The sequence below is a fragment of the Ptychodera flava genome, chromosome 17 (genome assembly GCF_041260155.1).
Source record: "Ptychodera flava strain L36383 chromosome 17, AS_Pfla_20210202, whole genome shotgun sequence".
Taxonomy (NCBI): Eukaryota; Metazoa; Hemichordata; class Enteropneusta; family Ptychoderidae; genus Ptychodera; species Ptychodera flava.
This window is the reverse complement of record NC_091944.1, coordinates 37,754,581-37,781,473: the sequence shown is the minus strand read 5'-3', so window position 1 is coordinate 37,781,473 and position 26,893 is coordinate 37,754,581. Positions and strand designations below refer to the sequence as shown.

Sequence of the window (26,893 nt, the reverse complement as noted above, 5' to 3'; positions counted from 1 at the left end):
TTGCTCAAACTTTCCTACATGAAACTTTTAACCATTCTCTTACAAAATCAACGATAAAAATCAGGGGTCACCATGTAAAGTTTGGAACTAGCAAAACAAATTACCCAACATTTTCCAGCATTTAAATTCAAAATGGCCACCATCCCTGTGTTTACTCTATAGGGGAAAATAAATTTTGGATTTCCGAAAAACTAAGATGGTAAAAGTTTTTTCTTTCTCCAAGTGTTTTAAAATGAGTCCTAATAAGTGGTAGATCAGAAAAGAATTGCAGGAATTTGAGAATCTGAATGTCTGTCCCCGAGGCACGTTCTACCTTATTACCTTTACATTGAAAATTTCATTTCAATTAAAACACCAGGACACACAGGATTTCTGTACAATTCTTTGGAGACACAAATCTACTGAAATATGATTTACTGCATTGCAATACAAACCAGAAGCAATAACTTGGCAATCTTCATTGGGAACTATTTAGTATTCTCATGAACATTTACAAATGTTTTACTCTGAGGGTAAACGGTCCACTTGATATGTCATCAGAAGAGTAATGTGCCATCTTGTGGCGATAAATCGAGATTGTTTGAAGAACACATGCACATATATCATGATGTAATGTTAACTTTCTGGTGGAAAGGATCAAAGTAAGTGGTTCATGTGCCATAAAATTTACAAATGTTCAGACTGTAGTTACATTTCTCATAGGATAATATAGCATGTTGCAATATATATGATGAGTAATATGTCTACATATGAAGGATACCCTGTATCAGTATTCAGCCACAGCAAGTTGCAAGTTTGGTCATTGTTGGAAGTATTTCAGGTTTTGTCTTTTTCAACATATAAGGTAGAGTGTAGTTGGTTTATACAGAATGTATGACTGAGTACTGGTTAAATGTTTTCATAAAAAGTGCAATGAGCAATGAACTCATTAAATATTTTGTTCATATCCTGTATCCGGAGCACATCAGGCCAAATTTTATCAGCCACATTTTCAAAAGCTGAAAAAAGTCAACTCAATGGTTTCTCTCTTGGGTGAAATGTTAAACACCTATTACCTGGTCATGAGGGCTATAGGGCCTGTTCAGTATCCTGAGGGGTTGTTCATTACCAGAAACATGTCACTATTCCCTGAGGCTGTAGGCTGAGGGGTATAGCGATAATCTTTACGGCCCTGATACAGCTTTTGCAACCCGAGGTCATACGGCGGAAGGGCCCGAGCGTGCGAGGGCCTGTACGCCGTACGACCAAGGGCCACAAAAGCTGTATCAGGGCCGTAAAGGTTTTATCATATACCTTATGGAATGATAAATATGTAGTTTACATAATATTCAACATTGTTTAGGAGATAAAAATGTGTGCGATATCAAATATTCATCGCCATTTGTGTCAGTTTTCATAAATACGATGGTTGCTTCCCGTCACGGATTGACATACATAATGACGTCATTTGTTAACCTGCAGAATTCTAGAATGCGCAAAGCAACATCCGTACTATTACGTGACCAACAGAGATCAAGGTTGAAATCGAGGTGTAAGAAGGACAAAAGCGTGATGTCAGTTTCTTGTAATTTATACTGAACAGGCACGCACTTAGTATGCAGGATTTCACTAGAATTTAGAAATAAAAGCCGATGTGACCTGTGCGGCTCCACTGTCGCCACGCGCAACTACGATCTGAGCGAGCAGACGTTTTCCTAATCTCGCGCTGGCTTTGTGTTCGAATGAAATGTTAGCGGATAGCAACGCGCGCAGTAACCAGAATCGAGATAGTTCAGAAATGCAAGCGATTGCCCATATTTGGGCACCGGGCCAGGGCATGATACGTAAAAAAAAATGCACGGATCTGTGGGCGCTTTCTCCCATAGCTTTACACAGGCACGTGAATGTAGGTATAAGATAACATGTTTCTGGTATTACATGGCCACAAGGGGTAATAAACATGCTAAAGTCTGAATACAGACCAGGCTATAGGTGTTTTATAACATGCCACATGCTCATCAATGTTACTTGTTTTTAATGTGCTTTCAAATTGATGAAAGGCTCTGAAACAATACATTATGAGAACTTTGCTGGGAAATATTACACAGTGGAAAAAGTGGTGCCAATTTCTTGACAAAAAGACAAAAGTCAATATCATACCCTATAACGTCCTTGGTTGCACTTGAATCTTTGTTATCAATGAGCTCTTCAAGTTCCTACACTGTTGAAATAGAAAATCTTGCTGTTTTAGTGATAGGCTCTTTGCTCATCATGACCTAATTATTCACCATTGTTTCAAAGCTGCAGACAACACTAATGTAGTCACATGACCGGGCACTTTTTCGAAACTATTTCCCTACAACAATAGTTTTCTGAAAAATACCCTCTGAAGTAACTTTTTCCTGAACCAGCAGGGAATAGTTGTATCTATTTTCTCATCATGTGACGTGTTCTAGCGAATCGTGACATGGAATGAGCATGTGGCATGTTACAAAGTCATCAACTACATGGTTTCTCTCAAGGATGAAATATGGTCATCTCATCAATGATTTAAATCTTTGATAAAATACACTCATCCATGTTTAACTCTTAGTCTTAGATGAAATATAGTCAACTACGAATGGTTTCTCTCTGAGATGAAATTCATGTTTATCTTGTTTATCATCATCATTAAATCTAGATAACAACATATAGCTGAAATTTCATTTAGACTTCACAAGAACAACAAATATTGAATAGTTTGAAACCTAGCGATATGTCAGTTGGAGTGCTATAGCTATATATAAGTCACTTGTCAATAGGACAATTTCCGGCAAGGCCACACCCTACATTTGGAATTTATTGTAGCAGTAAATCAAGTTCTGTAATCTGAATGGATATAAAGAGGCTTTAAATGCTGTAATTTCCTAGTTATATTGACCACTTAGAAAAGTGATATTATCATTTTTGTACATTTAGAGCCATTTCTCCAGTAAAAGTGATCTTAGACAGGTGCTTCGATCATGTTTTCCCACTTTTACAGTCTTTCATAAGTTATAAGCGATGGATACAGGGTATATTCCAGAAATTGGTACAAGGAAGTGGAGCCAGACTGTAATAACGTATTATTTGAACTAACAGAATTAATAGGTGTGTGTAATTAATCCATTGAATCTAGCAATAACTGTTAGTTGCAAAAACATTCAAAATATCTTTAGATATTGTATCTGTATTGCATAGGTAAATCACATAGTATTTGTTAACTTCAATAGACGCATCATACATCACCCGTGTACTGAGTTTTGGCATGTTTCTTCCATCAAATATAAAATGCTAAAATTTAGTCTTCTCCACAAGACTGAAATTGCTCAAAACATACAAAAAAGCTAAAATCTCTTTTTCTGAAAATCAACAATACTGAGAAATTACCCTTCTAAAGCTTGCTTTCAATTTCAAATGACACAGTTTTCTTTCAGACAACCAAAAATTACCCACATACAACAAATATAGGATGTATTCTTGCTTTGAACATAATAGATGTGATTTAATCAGCTGTATCGAGCGGTTTTCCTTTATCTTGTACTGGTGTGGCTGGCGCTGAATCTCCCGGACACACTAAATAGTCTGATGTCTCCGCCCAAGGTTGAAGTTCACCTGATGACAGTAAGCCATAGACAATGGCTCCAAATAAATAGATACCCGCAGCAATGTAGAACACTATTTCCCATTCTGATGCAGTCTACAAAAAAATGATAAATGTTTGTTCAATAACTGTGTTAAATATGGGCATGTTTACTGGCATTATAGTTTCTTTGTCTTGTAATGATATTAAGATCCTAAATTAAACAAGTCATCGTTGATGACACAGTCCCCACTTGTTAATAGGTACTTTGATTACAGGCCCTCAGAGAGGATAGAGTCCTCTTCATTAGGTCTGTGATAAAAATACTTTTGAATAAATTCGCTTGATACATGTCTGAGTTGTAGTTCAGGACATGAAAAAATGGTAATAAAATGGCCACATGGCGGCCATATTGGATCGTATCACAAAACAAATCAATGTGCATATGTATGACTTAGGTCAATGTCCTTGTACCAACTTTGATTAAAATCGGTTGAGATATGCCTGAGTTATGGCTTTGTACATGAAAAAATCATAACAAAATGGCCGCACAGCAGCCATATTGAATCGTATCACAAAACAAATTAACGTGCATATGTATGACATTGGTCAATCTCCTTTTACCAACTTTGAATAAAATCGCTTGTTACATGTCTGAGTTATGGTTCTGGACATGAAAAAAAGTAATAAAATGGCCACACGGCGGCCATATTGGATCGTATTACAAAACAAATCGATGTGCATGTGTATGACATAAGTCAATGTCCTTGTACCAACTTTGAATAAAATCGGTTAAGATATGCCTGAGTTATGGCTCTGTATATTAAAAAATCATAACAAAATGGCCGCACAGCGGCCATATTGGATTGTATCACAAAACAAATTGATGTGCATGGCTATGACATTGATCGATGTCCTTGTACCAACTTTGAATAAAATCTGTTGAAACATGCCTGAGTAATGGCTCTGTACATGAAAAAATCATAATAAAATGGCCGCCTGGCGGCCATATTGGATCGTATCACAAAACAAATTTACGTGTATATGTATGACATAGGTCAATGTCCTTGTACCAACTTTGAATAAAATCAGTTGAGATATGCCTGAGTTATGGCTCTGTACATGAAAAATCGTAACAAAATGGCCGCACGGCAGCCATATTGGATCGTATCACAAAAAAAATTAAAGTGCATATCTATGACATTGGTCAATGTCCTTGTATCAACTTTGAATAAAATCAGTTGAAACATGCCTGAGTTATTGCTCTGTACATGAAAAAATCGTAATAAAATGGCCGCCTGGCAGCCATATTGGATCTTATCAGGAAACAAATCGACGTGCATCTGTATGACATATGATGTAATCCTTGTACCAAGTTTGAATGAAATCGCTGCAAGCGTCTCTGAGATATCTGCGTGAACGGACGGACGCACGGACGCACGGACGGACGCACGCACGCACGGACATGACCAAACCTATAAGTCCCCTCGGACGATGTCCGTGGGGACTAATAACTAGGGGGAAATGAAGTCAATGTAATCTTGTGATGACCTTGTGGGGAGGGGCTTATAATTGAGCATCCGATATTTGCTGCCACACGTGCTTTATCTATGAGCTCTCAAGCTGGAATTTCAAAATTTGTGTAAACTTCCAAATGTTGCACACGTCTTTGTGTTGAGAATATAAACCCTAGCTCCAGCCAATTGGCCTATAGCCTGATTCCAGTGAGGCATACTATAGTGTGCACAATATGACTTACCTGATGACGGACTATTGTACCAGTAATGGATGGGCTGACAATGCCTGGAATTGTGGCAATGAAATTTGATATTCCAAATATTATACTAGCATGCTGAAATACAAATGAGAAAAAGTTACAAACTCCTGTAAACTGTGACTTGATAGCCTTATTCACATTTACCATTTTTCAGCAGAGAATTTTAGAAGAAAAAATCTCTTCATGTGATTCATATATAAAAAAAATGACAGCTTTAAAATGCAAACATCGAATTCTTATGACTGAAAACAGGAGAGTCAGGTAAATCCAGTACTTCAGAATAAAGAATTATTTGCATCTGAACAGAATGGTATCTTATTTGATCAATATTATTATTCCTATCATTCTTTGATCTTTCAATACCGTATAGGGTGTTCACTGAGTCTCATAAATCCCTAGCAGAGTTGATCATCATTTCTGCTTCTTAAACTCTGACATCCTTGTCTACATTTTACACAATGTTTGCCAAGACATCAGTTAAAATGTAATTTTGAATGTTTCATGTTACTTTATATTAAGTTTGTACTCCTTGCTTCCTTTCACGCCTATCAATTTACTTTTGCATCAATCAATTGATTGAGTCAAAGATGCTATATTCTTCACTCTTCATTGTGTTCTCAACCATATTTGAAATGCAAACTGTTTTACCCCAAAATTATTATTCAGAGATTCTGCCTTCAATACTATTAGCATTGGGTCTTGATCCCTCCCATTTCAAATTGGGATTTAGATTTTCTATTATGTCTCATTGGGCAAAGTTGGGTCATAAGTTTTTGAGAACCAAACGTTTTAAACAATTTAAAACAAAATTCCTTGTGTATTGTGAAAAACCCCTAAAATTTGTGAGTATTAAAAACTACCTTGCATATACGGTGTCTTCATCAGAGGAAGACATTGCTGATAGGCATCTATGGTACATTGTATTTATGCTAGAGCCCATTTGATTGTACATAACTTCCTTTATTGCTCACAAAATGTGAAATGTAGCCTTTTAAAAAGTTTTTTATATAGTGTGTATGGCGTTAATGTTTTGTGTAACTACAGTGCTAGATAAATATCTATCTTGAAAGCAGCCTGTCATAATGCGCTGCATTGAAACATTGATCTTAAATGAGGCATGGGTATCAGGAATCTCTTGAATTTTACTTCACTTCAACCTCTATCGTTTAATATATTTACATTCTGTGAACGTTTAATTGATCGCAAATCTCTGTCATTTGTAGTTGTGTGCATTCCCATATCCAATTCAACTCAACCTTTTGGTAGCACGCACTGTAGGTCTGTACTTAATTAGCAGTTTTTGTATTTTATAACTAAATTTAGCTTTATGTTAGCTTCAATGATACAATTTTTAGCTTTTTTAATATCACACTAGGACTGAGCGCTGTAAGCTTGCACATTCATGTAATTTCAGTGAAGTGACAATTCACTGTTCATAGTAGATTGGTTTCAGTAAAGATATTTTTAAAATACTCCTCTTCATTAGCTAGATGTTGCCAGTTGCAGCCTCGCTGACTATGTGTGTAGCAGCTCAGTGAGATCCACTATTCAGCACGCTACAGCTTACTTTGTGGCAGGATAGTGACCCTGGACACAACACGGCCACCAGCATGGAGTGCATATGCACAACTAATGCTATCGAACAGTATGACATATTTTATCCCTAACGACAATATATCGATGCTTTTTAATTATTTTCATTTTTTCAGTTAACTTAGTAGTTATATAAGTTTACTGCTTGCAAATTATACTCAACATAAAAACTATAGAAGCTGAGCTGTGACGTACCATGATGCAATCACAAGAATCATGGGATTGCAATAGCGGCAACTATGGGGTCAAAAATTTCTTTACAAAACATGTTTCAGCTTGCAGAAAACACCTTTTGAAATTAAGCCAGAATAAACAAGTAGATATCAAAAGAGGGGACTGTACTTGCTAAGTTAGACTTGGTTCAAGTCTGTGATTTGTGAATGTTTGAGTGGAGTGAACGCAATGATTTGTATTTTGCTTTCATGTGAAACGCGCGCGTGAGTGGACGCGATGAGTGGAGTGAACGCTATACAGCGGAGTTTCACCCGGAATCACAGACTTGGCTTTCTTGCAGGGTTTGCGTTGCTATAAATTATTCATGAGATGACGTTTTCTTTACTCATATATTATTCATAAGATGACATCACTAAATTTTACACAATGGGAGGAGTAACCAATTGACCCAAACGAGACGTGCCTAAAACTCACATGGTGTGGTTGACAAAATGTCGAGTGCGATCACTCCCACAAAAGTCAGCACGACCTCTGTTCTATCACCGAAAACGCGTGAAAATATCTGTGTTGTTTGTTGGGCCCATGTTACAAAATGCGAAAATCGTGGCCGGTTATTCAAGGATGGAAAAAGACACCGTCCTTACAGTTGTAGCCTGTTCTCTTACGTGCCCAAAGCGATGGAAATCAAAACAATGTGGAGCGACTTCGTATGTCAGTGATTTTCCGTTGCCGGTTGGTGCGCAGACGAACACATCTTTTCCCTCAATCTAACTCTCAACACAGTCGTTTGGAGAGCTATTCAGCGCTGGGATTATTCGCCCCATAGACGAGTGTGCAGAAGCGTTCTCGCTTCTGCACACTCGTCTATGGGGCGAATAGACCCAGCGCTGAATAGCTCTCCAAACGACTGTGCTCTCAACAAGCTTTCTTTGGTAATCTCGCATGATTAGCGGTGGTCGACCGATCAGTAGTAAAACGCGGTTGATGTACGAACTTGATGCCATTATTCGCCCAGGTATAAAACGTACTCGATGTCTAGCTTTGCATGGAGATGACAACAAAGTGTTTAATGCATGCAGAGGTTTATTAGCAATGCGTTCTTCTTGTTGGCCAGAATAACGGCGGGGACTGTCAATCATTTTGTATTTGCTCTACATCACTGTGTACACAGTCCGTCTCACCGCCTGTACTTTGCAAGAAGTCCAAGTCGGTGAATCCGGCAGAAACTAACTCACTACTGCGCAGACTCAAACGTGACGCATTCAATTGCTGGGAAAACCTGGCGTGAGCTGCCAAATTCCGGATAGGTTTGTACGAAATAGGAGAGACACAAGAGAAACTATTATAAATGATTTTATTTTTTTAAAATTCACCGACTTGAACCAAGTCTATTGCTAAGTGAATGCAAACACACACTCTTCACACATGTAATGAACAACATTTAGACAGGTACATCTTACCTGAGGTGCTATATCAAGTGGATTGACACTAAAGCCACTCCAAGCAAATCCGCCAAACCCAACACCAATAGTTAAACACGCTACAGCCACTGCTGCACTCCTTGTGTAAGCAGTTCCTATCATAAATGCTGCTTGCAGTGTAAAAGCTATAGTAAAACAAAAACATTGTGGAATTGTTGACTTTTGACTTCTCAAAACTAGGTCACAGAAAATTTAAAGATAGTAGCAGAAGATTGTAAACAGTCTTCCAGAGTCTTCAGTCAATGTGTGACAGATTACTAAATTGAAGTAAGACTTAAGTACATGGACACCATGTGACAGAAGGAAAGGATCAGAAACACGGTGTAGTATCAAAAGTAACTAAAATCCTACTGTTCATCCAAGTTAATTTATGCAAACGGCACACAATCCATGTAGCCGACAATGAGATGCAAATGATATGCGGTAAAGGTCTCCTCGACTAACTTTCAGCTGGTTGCTCACTTTCTACTATTTTTATAGTATTTTATACAAAGGCACAGACTTATTCTACCTGCAACTTAAAACTGATAGTGATTTTGTAGCTCATTCTTTACTATTTTTCATAGTTTTTGGTAGCCGGTAACAGACACTTCGTGTTCGTGTCGGCTACATGGACGATCTGCCATGCAAACAACCTTGATGCTCCTTATTATGCTCACAATTTGTTAGTTAAACACAGGTCATTAATGATCATGCTTTGGCAATCTTGGCTAATAAGGAGTCTCTTTTTATGCAAAGAGAGAAAAAGAAAAAAGAAAAAACTCATAAAATTGAAATGTTTAACCAGATGTGTCGTGATTATCAAACTTTGACCATGATGGTTAATCTCAATATGATAAATATATGCCTCAGAAGTCAGATCAAATTCAGTGTATAGCTTCATTGTTCAGGCCACATGGCTTAGGTCAGGGTAATATTGTCTCCCTAACCAACCCATATGTGAAAGCCATATCACTGTCAACTGCAGGATTTCATCAATAGCTAAAAATTGAGTAGACCAAGGAAGGCCACTTTTACAAGCTCCCTTAGTTAAACACATCATGTGAAAAGAGCAAGCCAGTTTGCATGGTGGCTAGCTAGATAGGAATATGCGACAGACTATGGAGCACTAGTATTCCACGGATAGACGATCTACATGTATATTTGCCTAAGCCATAAAGGTAATGGACTGCAAACCTAATCCTACAACATGTGAAGTTATTTGAAAAATTTGGGAGAGGGAAACTTGAAAGACAATGATGGATCAAGATATCTCTGCAGACCATGCTTTGCTCAGTATGATTCAAAAAAGGCATTTTAAAATGAATTTATTGACAACAAGGTGTCACAGGTGATGGTAAATTTAATGAAAGGACAAGTGCCATTGTGGCGCAAACAAGGAATTGAAAAGAGTTCTCAAATATTTACCAACTCCCTTCAATTAAATTTACAAAAACTTAAACATATTCAGCTTGTAACTCTGTCATAGCTGCTGCTACTGGTAATAAAGACATTGTTGCATTTCAAATCAAGTTGACTGCTTTCCCTTTAGTGTTAAACAGATTGAAGAAATGCTAGCACTGCATTCCCCAGAAGAAACAGATAATGTGATTGGCTTCTCACAGGCCATTTCTCACCACATGATGGCACTGTCAACAATATGATTGACGAGTTCCATCGTGGGTTGTTTTGAGGGAGGGTCCCAGCCTGAATAAACACCCTTGACTGCTGAAGTTGATTCAGCTTTGATATACTGTCAAATTAATGAGAGTTATTAAATATCATAATTATGTAAATGAGAAATTAGTCAACAGTGTATGTCATCCTCATCAAACTTGCCGTATAACTTAAGTAGGATCATGCAATGTATCTCACTGGTCTGATCATGTATAGTTTAGCTTCATTCAGCTTAAAGACATTACTAAATTACTGAAACTTGTTAGATATATAATCAACTTTAACTGTAATAATGCAAGACCAATATCAAACTGCGCAATTTTGCCATCAGTAAATTGAAACTAGAGTTGCAGTCACTTTCATTTCCTCCTTGGAAGCCAATTAACATCAGTAAGTTGGCATCATTCAATGTTCAGTATACACTGACCTAGTTTCCAATGAAGAAAAGCCGCCTGGCTGAAGATTTAAATTGCATGATGAGCATCCCAGCCACCATATCAATTGAACTTTTTGTGACATGATTTTTTGGAATATTTTCCTTGTAAGCAAAAAAGAAACCTGGCAAATACCAACAAAGAGTATTTTTCTTACCTGTACAGTTGAATAATTTTCTGGCAAGAGTTGTTGACATGTAAGCATTGGTACGTAGATAGTCAACAATTTGTCCTCCAATAGCAACTGTAAATGCCATCATTATATACGGTAATGCAGCTAACATACCAGCCTATTCAAGAGTAATGTTAACAAAGAAAGATTGTGATGGTCCATGGGCAGAACAGCTTTGATGGTGAAAATTACAATGTAGCCAATACAACTATAATTACCAAAGAAAACAAAAAGCCACTATTTTGCATCATGGGTAATCTTCACCAAAATGACAAACACTTATTACATCTTTTCAAAGATGTACAGAAAATTAATTTTCTGAATGTGTAGTGTATCATATGGCAGATCACAATCCAGAAGTGCTGTATCGTGAAATAACTCACATCACAAAGGTATCAGAGTTTTTCCTGTCATTAACAGTGAGCAGCTGAGACTACCTTGGTGTACTAGTACGAGTACTGTCCTAGTACTTGGAAAAGTAGGCTTTACTGTACGTGCACCTTAAAGTTTGTGACCTTATAGTTTGTAATACTATTTTAAACTTTGTCTGGAATTTACAATCATACTTGTTGACACTCAAAAAAAATAATATTGCTTAGATTAATTCTTGCAAAAATTGTCACAGTGGATACAAACTGAATCCACTGTTAAAATGTCAAGCTTGGCTTGTCTCTGTGTGACGCATACTCTCTGTGTCTGCTGTCTTCTTGTAAACTGTGCCCATATATGTGTGTCTGTACCTGTAGGTCCATAGTGCTGCCTGATGTGAAATGCAAAGGTAGAATATCTTACAATGGAAGAAAACTGGCTAATGTACTACTGGTACACTTTATCATATTTAGATAATATAGTGTTTGCACTAACAGTTTTCAAAATGCCATGTGGTGCTTGTGAAGCTCAACACTGTGGCAGCTGGTCCTATCACCTGACCTTATACTATAAATGAAGAACTCAGGTACTGTGATATGTGATGTGAGATATTTCTGTCTTGGATAATACTTGGAAATAATTACCTAGCAAAGGCTCAAAGATGGCTCGGTGATTTCTTACCGAGCTTCACTTTATATTTTAAAGTTTTCCACTCAAATGTACGGTTTCATGTTCTATGTTGTAGCACAGGTGTCATCCGGCTGTTTATCACACTTTCAGTTTGTGATCTCCATGGGCATGATGCCATGATTGAGCATTCCTGAAATTCGCTATGGGTGTATCGAAGTTTAGATACAAGTATGTGGCTCTTGAAATGTGTGTAGTGTATTTAACTCCCTCTGAAAACCTTCTTTTAAAGTAGAGATTAGGACAAGGTCATCAGCGTAAAATAATGAGTTAATTGGAGTATTATTCAACACTGGTGGTTCAGTATTTACTTTGTCTAGATTTGTTGTCAAGTCATTGACATATAAATTGAACAGACTAGGACTTAGAACACAGCCCTGTTTCACTCCTTTTTCAACTTTAAAGCTTGGCGAGACAAAATTATTTGTTTTGATGTGTATTTTTGTGTTGGTGTACATGTGTTTTATAAGTCTGTATAATTTGCCATTAATGTTATTTTTGAGAAGTTTATGAAAAAGACCAAATCTCCATACCGAGTCGAAAGCCTTAGCAAAGTCAACAAAACAAACATAAATGTTCCGCTTATTGTTAATATATTTGTGTATTATTTTCTTCAGGGTAAATATGTGATCTATTGTGCGATGGTTTTTGCGAAATCCAGCTTGATTATTATGTATAATATGATTGTCATCTAAAAAACTATTTAGCCTTTCATTTAGAATGTAGGAGAGAACTTTTCCTACACAGCTTCCAACAGAAATGCCCCTAAAATTTTTCGGGTCATATTTATCTCCCTTTTTAAATAAGTGTGTCATAATGCTTGTATTCCAGATGTCTGGAAAGTTGGATGTATCTAGAACTGCATTAAATAATTTAGCTAAGGGTTTACATAGAAAGGACGAACCATGTTTTAACAACTCTATACAAAACCCATCAATCCCTGCTGCTTTTTCACTTTTTAAATTTCTAATTGCTGATAACACTTCTTTAGTTGTTATTGACTTATCCAGCTGCTGATTAGCCTGATTCATAGTTTGAATGAAATCAGGTCAGGCATGTGCCCAACATGGACGTAGATGAACAAAATAACTTCATGAGATGTCTTGAAAAATTCATGTGTAGAAAAAAAATCCTGGAGATATGGAGATAACTCATTGAATAGTAAGCGGTCTTGGATGACATAAAATTTTGATTTAAAATAGGACTGTAAGTGTAAAAGGACAAACTTGAATCCACTGCAATGTGTGAGAGATGATTACAAAACAACGGATATAGTATACCCTGTATGCACCCACATGTAATCCTTTAATGAACAAATGATATCCTTGGGAAAACTATAAAATTGAAGCATGTTTGTCATGTTATTGGATTTTATCCTAAATTATCATCTGCAAAGTGTACATATCACACAGTAGCTGCTTTAACTGCATCACAGAATAAAATACAGATAATAACATGATAAGAATCCTAGTATGAATTATATCACTGTGGATACTGGCACAGAAGAGATACAGGAAATATACCGGTATGTATATTTACCTTGAAAAGGTCAAAGCCAAGGACTTGTTTGAAGAAGGTTGGTAGATCCGTCAACATGGTGTAAAATCCCCAATTCTCACTGAAATGAGCAGCTATAATGGCCCATACAGGTAAAGATGTTAATATTGACTTCCATGGTATATTACCCTACAAACAAAACATACCGGAAGATTCACTCTGGATCAAACTAGATCATTTGCACATTACACAGTGTATTGTCACCAGTCTATCACTGTCACATTACATGTGACATTGTGCATGCTTCATCTTTTATTTTTTTTAATTATTATTTATTTAGTTCAGGAATCTATACATCCCATATCAAAAATACATATCTTACTATGGTATAAAGAAAATAATTAAAAGAACACAGGCAAGTATGAATAGATACACATTTAACATGGCCACAACATGGGAACAAGCATTATTGTTTTATATTATAGCTGTGTCAATACCAGTGAATACTGTGATGTCATCCCCTCAGACAAGTGAATTCTAAGATGATTAATTTTTACCAAAAATGGATGAAGTACCCCCTAAAAAAATCTCATAAAATTCTGACATAAAAAATCTCAAGGAACCTGTATAACAGATTTAAAAGCATGCAGACAAGCTGATTCTGAGAAGAAGTCAATCATTAATGGACGAAAGAAGAAATTAACATGGATTCTGATTGGATGTAGGTATTCACATAGCCAACCATGCTATGGAGATCTGTCCAATTTGCTGTTATTACATAACTATCTGTTTTTGTTTCATGGGGCTAATCTTGGGAAATGTTTCTTTTGCTTGGACATTGAAAATTGGTTGCATCATTTTCAAGAACTTGATGGAAACAGATATGTAGTTGAGTCATCCAGTGTTTGTAAAAGCCATAATCCACTGTGGACTAAAAGATGTGTCGCTTGAGGGCGCTCTCTAAGTAAGAGGGGGATGTAGAGGGCGTCCTTGAGGGACAGATCTGTCAGTCTAAATCTACTGAAATATCAATTTACACAAAAAATGATTGTGACAGGCATTGAGATGTCAATTCAATGATCCTGTAATTGTCACAGCTTTTAGTAGCACCTACCCTGTCAGCAGTAGGATAGTCAATACCAATGGAATCTTGGATGTAATTCAGTTCTAGGTGACCAATTGTAGGGTGTTCAGATGGAAAGTCACTGATCAGAAACCACCAACCAATAAACCATAACACTGCCAAACCACCTGTAATATCAAACTTCACATGGGTATTCTTGTAACTCATCTATAGATTCTTAGAATAGATGTAAAATACATATGCTATCGCGAGGCAAAGTTAATACTTGCTGTTGTGAGTTAATTCAGCCAGCCTAGTTTTAAAAGTGACCATGAAATAGTTGTTAAAACACGCAAACATAGGATCACTCCAAATGGCTGCATGTTTGGCTGACTTAAGAATAAAAATGTGAAATTGGCATGTTCTAAAAGTTCGACAAGTTTACGTTTTTGTCTTTCTCAAGAAGTGTCCAAGCTTACATATGTGTATAAAGTATTTCACATTTCTGTGATAGTAACAATGAGACAGGGCCTGTGACTGTATTGCATTGTAAGTTTGTTTTGAGGAGAACCATTTCAGTTTTTTAATGGTCTGCTGTTTCTTTGATTCTGCATACGGCCCAATACATCGGGCTGTGCAGTCCACTGCCACTATATAGCCATGTATCACTTGGTACTTGGTACAATATCCATAACGTAGTGGATTTTGCTAGCTGCATGCACACCTTTGGTGAGAACATCACCATGAATATCTCCCATAAAATTTTCTAATGCATATATGACTTAGAAAGAGACTTTTCATTGACTCTTTGAATTATTCTCCTTAAATAACATCATCAACTATTGCATTAATTCTCTTAGATTTATTGGTATAGCGTGTTAGCTTTGAATCACTTAGTTTGTTACTGTTTGGTAGTTGGTAATCTGCAACAACTTTTTCATGGAAGCATAATTCATCTTGTGTTTGACTTTAACCCTGTCACTGCCATTGTTTGACCCAAACCCTTTCTTATCAATACCAATTGTGGTTTACAGGCAATTGGGGATGAACAGGTTAAAGTTACAGCTTTGTTATCAACACCATCCAATTTTATACTCTCTCTCTTTTAAAAAAATAATGTCTCATGTGTTTGGATAAGTTTGGATAATCAATTTTCAACTTTACTTTTCAGAAGGCAATAATATCACTTTTATGCACTAAGTGCTAATTTACATAATTATGAATGTTTGTAACCAACTTGAGTAGAAATTAACAAATCACAACAACAAGAGTTTGAGTGAGGTGTGTTACAATATATTTTACTGGAGGGAATTATTTCCCCAACAGTGATCATAAAATATGCAAATAAACAAAAAATCACACTTACTCAGTGCCCTGTGACAAAACTGAAAACATCACAAAATGGAACACTTATCTAATACAAGGCCTTGTGACAATACTGAACACTAAAGGCAATGGAATACTGATACCTGGAAAACTCTAGCCTGAGACAATACTGAAATTCCAATAGAATGAAACACTTACCAAATACATAGAAGACTGACGGCCATCCCACATTCTTTGCCAAAAGTCCAGAAAGAGGCATGGAGACCACAGTACCTACATAGGACCCTGGAAAAATAAGAAATATACACAAGATATATTCCTTTAGTCTTAAATCTAAGGATATCAAAAAAAGCCACATTAGATTAAGTGATTGGGAGGAGTGTAATCAAGAAATTTGGTGATCTTCCAACAGTGAATATGCAAGTCACTAAACTCCATTTATTCTAACATTATTCAAGCACACCCTCAAATTTTTTGCCACTTCTCCACATCCATAAAAAGCAAATAATGATATTTGAAATTTTGGAAAATCTTCAAACAAAATTTAAATAATCTAAATTTTTTCCCACATTCATTTTAACAATTCAAAGTCAATGACATTGTGCAAGCTGTAAGAGGAAGCATAGACAGTAGAGGGGGTCTTCCCCCCTCTACTGTCTATGGTGGAAGTATCTGATTTTAAGCTGTTAAAGAAAGGTTGATTTTTAAAGGGTTTAACTGTAATTATTGGATATATCATTTCTGTAAACAAGTGACCTAGCAGATATAGTCCCACAATTGGTTTTTGCTGAAAAGAACAGAGCTGAAGATAAGCACAGGCCACAGATGTGGCGCAAAAGACAAGGTTTATTTTTATGAACTGAAGTCAAAATGATACACTTAGAATGATCTTCAGATAGCGAGTCCAATGAATCCAAGAGCATGGCTTATAATGAATGACACTGGACCAGGAGCCTGAAACAAAGGCTTGGTGATGCGAAGTGTCATGTGTAATAATTAGAGGGGTAATTAAATATATAGCATCTCGTCTATGTGATATCAACATTAGGTATGTGGCTTAAGGACTGCTGCATCTTAAAGAGGGGATAGCTCTATGAATTCACCAATAGATCTGTGTCACCACAGATTTTCACAAAATGTTTGATATGTAACAGTTGTAACATTATATCAGTACTGCAGGTACATATTTTTTTGAAGTACTTCATAGTGTTGATATAAAATTATATGTAATCTATAGAAACAAACCTACAAACATAATATTGTGTACTTTAAATAGGGCACCATTTCTCTTTTTGTGTTTGCATGGGCCATTCTGCAATTTTACTCTTAATTTGATATGAAAATGCTCTGTAAGCCTTGTTGAAATAAAGAGGGGAGACAAAAAACTAGTCAAAGTATGAGAGCGCCCTCACTGACAACATTGTTTGGTTTTATGACCATGCCAAGGGTTTGACATACTCTGCTGTTTCTGGCCAGAATGATTTGTGTCTTTCAGCGGAAGTCATAACACATTTCTGATTCAGTACTTTCTTATTATTCAAACAGGCAATTTGTCAATGAATAGAGATATGTTACACATTTGTGCAAGTGAGAAAATCGGTAAAATTGGTTAGCTACAGTACAAGGCATTGTTTTACTGGCAATCATCAATATTTGTGAAGAATTGCTAAATACAGTATATGTAATGGAATCTGTAATTATGATGGAAGCTATGTCAACTTCTGGATTGGCTATTTGAAATTTTCTGAGAATCTAGAAATGCAAAAAATTTTCCATTAAAAATAGTTGCCTTTCAAAGTTTTAGAAAGTGTACCGTGATATGACTAGTAAACAGACTTTCTGGTGTGGTGAGTTTGTTTCTATATCTCCATTTTCTAAGGTAAAATTTTTGGATATTTTTCAGGAAAAAAATTTTACAGGCTCACGAAAGGCCTTAATTGTGTTTGTTATGATGCTGTGATATAATCAGTGGTTCAACTACCTCCATACAGTGATGATAAGAACAAATGAGAAGTCAAAATTGAGGAATATTGACAGACAGGAAATATGTTGACAACTCATGTACTTTTCATTAAAAAATGGAATCTACGGGTAGAATATTGAAAATGTCTCCTTGATTGAACATTAACTAAACATGAAAGTTTGTAAGTACAGAACATCACATATAATAGCTGGGATTAACAGAATCTCACACCCCCAAGGACCTGGGATCAGATTTCTTACACGAGTTGGGGATATTTTGCCCAACGAGTGTGAGAAATCTGATCCCAGGTCCTTGGTCTGTGAGCATCGTTTTCTCACATGACCACAAAATGCGTTTAATTCATACTGGAAACATTGAATGTTTCACTGAATAGGTGACTAATCTACTTCCTGGCTATGTACAGTATTCTGTGTCACTGAAAAGTGAACTCTGTGGCAAGTTCCAATGCCGATACTTCAACTTCAGTTACGGACGGGATGTCCAACAGAAAAATAATAGCCATATGTTACAAGTAGCCTATGTTTACCCTTTTTTTTGAAAATTCGTCTGGTTTTTTGTTGAGTTTGTCACCATCCTGTAGTCACAAACAACGTAAAACATTTACAAAATCATGAAAACGCTGTCGTCTGCCCCCGTATTCTGACCTGCTTACTTTTTAGTTCTGGTCCATGTGTTACTCATTATGCCATTGGATAATATTTTGCGCGTGGAACGAAAGGCTATTTATAATCCAATCAGAGCTCGTGTATTATATACCACAGAGTATGGGACGGTTTCAGAGAGTGTGGGATCGATTTATCCCACACCGTTGATCCCAAACTCCCAGTGGCCAGGAATGTGAGAATATCAGGAATCTTGTATATCATGGCATAGCAATGTGGTTGGCTATTTCATCACTGCTTGAGTTTTCTGAAAAAAGTCATATATTTTTGATGTACCCGGTACTGTCATATCTATTCAGAAAACTTCAATCAAATGAGACCTGACATTTCCAACAAAAGAGGACGTTATTTGTGATTAAGAAATCAAACCACTTGTTCATCAAGGACTTACAAAGCGGCTAATCGTAATGAATCATCTATGATCATGAAACAAGAATCACAAAATCTAGTGAAAATAATGTGCTACAATGGCTGCAGGAACTTGTCCTGAACTCACGGGGAAACAGTCTGAGCCACTTCCAAAATATCCTGTCTAGTCTTCCAAGTCACATCTTGCTATGGTTATTTGCAGTTTAAAGGGAGGTCGTCATAAGAACTGCGCTCAAAGGTTGCAAGGGACCCCTACAACCTATGTAAATACTGTATCCAAGGTACGATGGTGATTGATGAAAGTTAAAACATGTCTGTCATAATCTACATCGTATAATTTAAATGTTGCAGTTATCTTGACATGATGCATCTATATATAGTGCATGAAATGCATTGTTTGTAAACAAAAAAGTCACATATGCGCAGTTCTGATGATTGCCTCCCTTTAACATGTAGGTACTACAACCCAACAAGATCTGTGCAAGGAGATATATATGGCCATGAAATGATTGTACCTGTTAAAATCATAACATTTTCCAACTTTACAGTTGCAGTAACTGTACTATGTATACTCACCTGCAAATGCAAAAGTAGCAAGTTTACTTCTCTCCATAGGGGGCGCCCATCTACTCCAGACAGAATGAATTGCAGGGTAAGTTACTCCCTGAAAAACCACAAAGAACTGTCACAATAAACTTGGCGTTTGAAATGCAGATGCATGCGATATATTTTTGTCATATCTATATTTGACAAACTTAAAATTAGGCAAGACAAAAAGAATGTTGTTCCTCAGATTTTTCTGATAAAGCTACAAAGGTGGAAAGCCAACTTTTTTATGAATCACACGCTGAGAGCTGGGTACCAGATTTGCATAAATTCAAGGCATGCAAATGATATTATAATGAGGGACAGCCTCTCTTTGAGATGCAGCCTTGAGAAGCATCATGGCAGCCCTGCCGACCGTAGGATACGGATCACCTGAAATTTCTTGCTCTATTAATCCGTAATCGTTCCTTTTCAAACAAACGAAAATCATGTATAAGCATTTTGAAGAGTAATGAACCACCAGGTACCTTGTTTGTGCAGTTTTATAGCAATAAAGTAAGCGAAACGGACATTTATTTTCCCCGTAGCATTGTTGCCTGGTCCATAGCAACGTCGTAAACATAGGGGGATACGCATCTGTAGATTGATTGGCTAAGAAACAAGGGTTAAAGGCTGTGAACCCTATTCAAACTCTGTATACATATTCATGATTGGTTTTCCCGCGTTTTGTATGAATTGGAATAGTGTATGACTATGTTAACGCGAACGACGCACTTGTAACTATGCGATGACCTCACCCCAGCGTTCAGCAAACTCCACGTATTTGATACCCGGTGGTAAGATGTTTAATGCTTTCATGAAGTTTACTGTTTATTATCTCGTGTATAAAGATTCTGTATACATTTCTTTTGAAATTGTTAGGGTTAATTGTCGATTAAAAGTGACGTGTAAACCCGGACGTTGTTTTGTCGTATAAATAACTACACCGTGCATGTGTGTCGGCGAAGCGACAGACGCTGCACAGACACGCGTGATACTTTGCATGGAGGGACATTACGTACAGATACCCACGTACCCTGTAACTGAAGTGGTACGTCCACGGTCAGTGTATACGTGCGCGTAAACTGGCGGCCATCTAAGTATGAATAGGGAGTGGCGAAGTCAGATTTAGAGCAAAGTTTCGCCGGCGATTTTTCAGTAACTAGACCTTGAACACCAAAAATAATTGGTTACACAAAGTAATGCAGGTCTGGTCTTGGAGAAAATACCCCATTGGGGTCGTCAAAGACTTGTTAACGAAAACGACGCAATTTTTAACGGGACCTTGCACTGGCCGCGGTCAAAAATAACATCGGGGATTCACGAAAAACTACTCCACAGAAGTTGATTTTTTTTTCCTCCAGACTATGATAACACTTGTTAGGAACGCATAGAATGGACAACTTGAAAATCTATGGAGCGCTTTAACGAAAATCTGTATTTTCCCACTACGGAGAAAACCGGCCAACCGTCACTTGTGAGCACTGGGTGTGCGTGTTGGTTTGAAGCAAAATCCTCATTATGCATGCAAATTAGGTACCCAGCTCTCAGCGTGATCATCCCCAATAATTATAAGACACTGATTGCTGAATAAATGTATATCAGTGGAGAGAACAAAAAATATTGTTTTTCATTAATTCATTTAGGGATCAATGATTCAAAGATTTTAGCAGTAACTAAAGTGTGTCTAGGAGACAGATAAAACCCATACTACCAAAGATATTCCTAATATGAATAAACCAATGCATGAAACTTTGATATCTCTAAAACACTCACATCCAAAAGTGCTATACAAAATCTATTGTTTACCTCAAACAGGCCTTCAAAAATTCTGATGGCGATCAAGAGGTACACACTCCACATGGTTGCTATGGGTGTTAAAAGAGTGAGTAAAGCAGTTGCTAGGATACCACTGCCAAAAACGATCTTTCCACCAAATTTGTTTGCAAGCCAGCCTCCAGGAATCTGTGTCACTATGTAGCCATAGAAAAAAGATCCCAACACTATCCCTGTAAATAGGAAAGAAGTTTGAACTGTAAATATTAGATATTGATAGCAATGTCAACCATCGTCATAGCGTAAGGTGCAATGTAGACTCTCCACAGTCGCTGTACCTCATTATGTGCATGCCGCGATGGGCCTGCATTCGAAGGCTACGCTGTGCAGCTTTGAGAGGACGCGTTGCCAGACACAGTGACTGTCGGTTCTTGCAAGGATATGAATGTCCATAAGGGTAGTGACATCAAAAGAAACACCTATCTAACTGAGTGGAGAGAATATTATACTAGTAGCTAGTAGACCTATATGCGCGGTATGTTTTTATTTGTCATTTTTAATTTTATTTGGCTATGGTACTTGTCATTTGTTTTTGATTGAACCCGGATCAGGCAGAAATCTGACCAGTCCCTTGCAAGAACATCCAGACCCTGGGATTCCTGTTGCGTCTTTGAAGGGCGTGCGCGTGTTCAAACTGATTGACAGGGAAGAACGCGAAATGCAGGGTCTCTGCCAGAGACCTAATTATTGAATATTGAACTGTGCTTACATGTATAGCTATACTTGCCAGTGTGCCAAGTTATGGTCAGAGTTAAGCCTGCCACACACAAGAGAAATTAGCTGAGCAAAATTTCATTCGAGGCTGTTTGCTCAGCTAGTTAACCCTCGTGTGCGGTCGATTTTTCATGAGTTTTTGTCCTCACAAGGCGTTGAGCAAAATATCAAACCTGTTTGATATTTTTTGCCTCGCGAGGCAAATTCCTCACCATGTGCGCCTGAGAAAGTCATTTTCCTCACGTCTTTTTGACTAAAGCGCGTGTGTTGAGATCACTTGTGAAAATTGTGTGTATTTCTTAAATTCCTACTTACCAGTTTATCATATAATTTTCTCCATTTTATTGATTAACAAATAGAAGACTGTTTTTGTATTGATTTACTGACATACACATTCTTCATTCTAAAACAGAACTTGTTTACCAGTTAACTGTACACTTTTTGTAAAACAGAACTTGTTTACCAGTTAACTGTACACTTTTTGTAAAACAGTACTTGTTTACCAGTTAACTGTACACTTTTTGTAAAACAGTAGTTGTTTACTGGAATGCATAATTAATCAGAGACAGACCAGATAAACTATACCATATTGACAGTCAGAGTAGCATGGTTTGAAAGATAGGCACGCAACAAAGAGTAGTATAAATATATATACACAAACTCCATACAGCTGATAACATGGCTACCGTTGGGGAGAGGGTGGGATAATGTGGTTCCGTGTAAAGCTGATGACACTAATATGTACATATCAAGCCGACAATGAATTGTACTTTTAATTAAAATCTTTTTTTGGAAGGCACTATTTTCAGTTTATTTTCAATTTTAAGTCAATACTTTACAAATTTGCTGGTATTGATAGGGGAATACAATTTGAACCAGATATGAACTGAAACTGCTAACGTGATTCATTATATATTGAAGTTATGTGTAAATTTGAACATTTGCCACATGTTAGCAACTTCATTGAAATTATTATGATCAAAATTATCAATATTATGGTCATGAAGTATACAAATATGTAATTAGCTGAAATAAAAATATTTAAGTTCTTTGACTGCTCTTATTGTATCACCACTTTATATAGCAAGTGTGATTACCGTTGGCCAAGTCCTTCAAGCCATATATGCCGAACTGTGAAAAGAACGCAATGGTCAATTTTGATCAAGTCAAATCAGATATATATCCCTAATTAGGAAAGTTCATTAAATATGCAAATTGGCAACTATCTTTCATGTCACCCCTTAATGGTTCCCACTGCTGATATATCTTGGTGTGATCAACATTAGTAGCAAATCTCATCAAATTGTGAGCAGTCGTTTTTAATGTATATCCGTTCTTTCTAAAATCATTAATTATGCAAAAGAGCAAAAAGTATACAAGCCACACCTACCAAAAACTAATCAGTTCTTGCCATTTGCTAACTGAATCTATGTACTAGATTTGATTCTGATCTGACCAGCCGTTTTTGAGATATCGGTCCAACAGAAAGACAGACAGACACACAGACACAGACATCGCTGCGACATTTGCTCACGTGTGTGAACACGTGAGCAAAAAATAGCGCATGTGGCATCAGACAATAATGTGCTCAGTATTTACATTACTAAGGGCTCGAAATACTTTTTTTCAACCACCTGTCCACTGGACAAGTCAAAATAAAAAGTACCTGTCCCAGTGAGAAAAGTACCTGTCCAAAATGGCATAATTTATTCTAAGAAACTATACTAGTTTCAATTCGATTCAACAAACTCATGCCTGTATCATATGCAAACTGGCGTAACAGCGGTGTCGAGATAGCCCAGAGAATCTCCCAATCGTAGAGATTTGAGACGTGACCTTAGATAAATCAATATGGCTGCCTCCTGTAAACAGTGATTAGATATTATCGAATTTTCTTTTACTTTTTTTCTGACAGGTAAATATCCAAATAATGATTTTCAAAATTGTAAAAGGTATATACTGTAACAGCGTTTCCGTTTACACAAAATCCTGCGTATTTTATGCAAAATAGTCTGAAATACGCAAAAAAAATCATGACTGTATAAACTAACGCATTGAGAAATGCCGCCCCATGACACGGACGTACTTGGCTCACACTACATTGCCTCAACGTGGTTCAATGCAGGACAAAAATAGAACATATGCACCTGCTTGCAGGTGACATTTATCATGATGCAACATTTTAGACTTTAGCGGACGGCAACTCTTTATGAAACCTTGTATTTCATCATCACAAAGCATCGTGTCAATCAGTTCTGTATAGACAATGACACTACAGATGCAAAAAATTCGAGAATCCATCGAGTCTACGTTGTTGGTAACACAATACAGTTAATCATGGTCATTAGGTCGCATGTTATTTGGAAAGTGTTTACGGGTGACGATTTACACTCTGTAGGGTTGCATCTTGAGAGGTTCCGCTGGACTTTGATCAGTATCTGCTTTTTGTTGGCCCTTTGAAAACACTAATTTCATTGTCACACAGTATTTTCTTTGAAACTTTGAACATGAAGTCATTAGGCTGCTCAACGATCATATACGAGACATGCATCACGGCATTGCAAGCGTTCAGCTACTATACCTTGAATCCCCCCACGTTATTGTTTTTTGTTAATAGAGCATGCGCATTAAAGGAAACCCCCAAGTTCGACAGAAAAGACTGCCCAACTCACTTCAGATACCGATTCCCACCGACACCGTACGAGTTGTTGATACATTTTACGCAAATAAGAACCAGGTTGCGTAAAATCGTACTCAAGTTTTGAAATTGTAATGGAAACGCTGTTATATAAATTTAAACTTATGAATATTTGCTGTAGTCAATAGGTTGAAATACTGGTTGCAGGCTGAAAAAACCTACCAGTCCACTTGGACAAGTACTTTTCAAAACTACCTGTCCCAGACCAAATTTCACTTGTCCGGGACAGGCAGACAGGTAATATTTCGAGCCCTGTTACTCATATAGTCGTCTCTACGCTTCATTGCAAAAAATATATATCTACTGAGTTGTCTTAGAGTTTTTAAATTATCTGCTGACATCAACAAAGTAAACTTATATAAAACAGGACGTTACTTTTTCCCAGTGACCCATGTACTATATTACTTATATTTTTGTACATTATGGCCGGTGGCCATAAGTACTGAAATAAACTTGACTTGATTTGACTTGATGTGCTCAGTACATTTTGTGATCTACAATGTGTTTGTTGGGCTGGCACCTTACACAGTACGTGTATGTCTCACAAAGTAATGGCTTTCTTTTATAACAGATTGATAGGATGTACACAATAGCTTAGTACAACAGAAACATTGTGACTAACCTTGTAGCTGGTAATCCCAATCAAAGTCTGCTGGCTGTGAGTAAATATATTCAAGAATATGGTGTAAGTAAAATCATAGTTGAATATCAAATAACCATAATTTTGACAAGTCAGAATAAGTTCATCTTTAAGAACGTAAAAACCACAATTGAAAGCTGTCTTAAACAACAGATCGTTTGACAAAAAATGACAGGATTATCACAGTAACTTTAAAAATAGAAATTAAATGGTCACGTAAAAAATCTAAATGAACTAATACCAAGACACATATAAACCAAATTTAAAAGCTAATAGCAACAGCAACAGCAACAGACAGGCATTTAAGGCAACCTGGCTTTCTTTACCATGAATGAAAAAACTTACAAAAAAAAAAAAAAAAAAATATATATATATATATATATATATATATATATATATATATATATTATATATATATATATATATATATATATATATAAAATAAATAAAAAAAATTACAAAAAAAAAAAAAAATATATATATATATATATATATATATATATATATATATATATATATATATATATATATATATATATATATCACACACACACACATGCATATAAATCACACAAACATTCATGAAGAGTCAAATTTGTATTTTCAATGAAAGTTTGCAATTGATCATGGTGCTATAAGGTAGATTAGACTTAGTTCAAGTCTGTGATAAAAAGTCTTTTGTGATAGTCTCTCTTGTGTCTCTCCTATTTCATGCAAATCTATTTGGAATTTGGCAGCCAAGGCCAAGTTTTCCTAGCGATTGAACGCGTTACCTTTGAGTCTGCGCAGTCGTTAGTTTCCGCCGGATTCACCGACTTGGACTTCTTGCAAAGTACTGGCGGCTAGACGGACTGTATACACAGTGACGTCAAGCAAATACAAAATGATTGACAGCCCTCCCCTAGTTATTCTGGCTGATAAATTATAAGGAGAACGTATCCACTTCGACATCGAGGATGTTACATGCTTAGCAAATGTGGCATAAAGTTTGCACATTGACTGCGTTTTGAAACTGATCGGTTGACTATTGCAAATCATGGGAGATTACAAGAGAAAAGTTGTCTGAAGTTTAATAGTCAGGGAAATAAGAAGCCAAGAAGTTGAACCAAAGAGGACTGATCAGACAGACTGAAAGCTGTGTAGGCTAATCAGCGACCAGATAGTTTATATGACTTGCGTAGTGGAAGCCTGCTTCAATTTCGTTTTCGGTGATCAGGCCATGCTGACTTTGGTGGGACTGATAATACTCGACATTTTATCAACAATGCCATGTGAGTTTTATGTACATATCTTGGGGGATCAAGAGGTAACTCCTCCCAACATGCCAAATATGATGATGTAATCTTATGAATAATAGATCAGTAAATACAAACGTCGTCATCTTATCAATAATTTATAGCAATACAGATCGTGCAAGAAAGCCAAGTCTGTGATTCCGGGAGAAACTCCCCTGTATAGTGTTCACTCCACTCATTGCGCCACCCCACTCACGCAATTCACATGAAAATAGACCACAAATTATCGCCTTCACCCCATTCAAAGATTCACAAGTCACAGACTTGAACCAAGTCTAAAGGTAAATGTAAACATAACTAA

At 36.8% G+C, this 26,893-nt stretch overlaps 1 protein-coding gene across 4 annotated transcripts in view; it reads right to left on the bottom strand.

Moving 5' to 3' along the window:
- Nucleotides 1-71: 71 nt before the first annotated feature.
- The window catches only part of LOC139116257 (vesicular glutamate transporter 1-like), a 36,367-nt gene continuing 9,545 nt past the window's right edge, over nucleotides 72-26,893 (bottom strand). For 3 of the 4 annotated variants that reach the window (XM_070678845.1, XM_070678847.1, XM_070678844.1), the window contains exons 3-12: nucleotides 25,280-25,313; nucleotides 21,219-21,418; nucleotides 19,401-19,488; nucleotides 16,008-16,094; nucleotides 14,535-14,671; nucleotides 13,463-13,609; nucleotides 10,853-10,985; nucleotides 8,585-8,730; nucleotides 5,340-5,432; nucleotides 1,294-3,697 (exon numbers count right to left, since the gene is read on the bottom strand). In XM_070678845.1, coding sequence (XP_070534946.1) covers nucleotides 3,503-3,697; nucleotides 5,340-5,432; nucleotides 8,585-8,730; nucleotides 10,853-10,985; nucleotides 13,463-13,609; nucleotides 14,535-14,671; nucleotides 16,008-16,094; nucleotides 19,401-19,488; nucleotides 21,219-21,418; nucleotides 25,280-25,313 — 1,260 coding nt within the window. In that variant the 3' untranslated portion in view covers nucleotides 1,294-3,502. Of the gene's footprint in view, nucleotides 3,698-5,339; nucleotides 5,433-8,584; nucleotides 8,731-10,852; nucleotides 10,986-13,462; nucleotides 13,610-14,534; nucleotides 14,672-16,007; nucleotides 16,095-19,400; nucleotides 19,489-21,218; nucleotides 21,419-25,279; nucleotides 25,314-26,893 lie in introns of all 4 variants that reach the window. The other variant, XM_070678846.1, reaches the window with a different exon arrangement.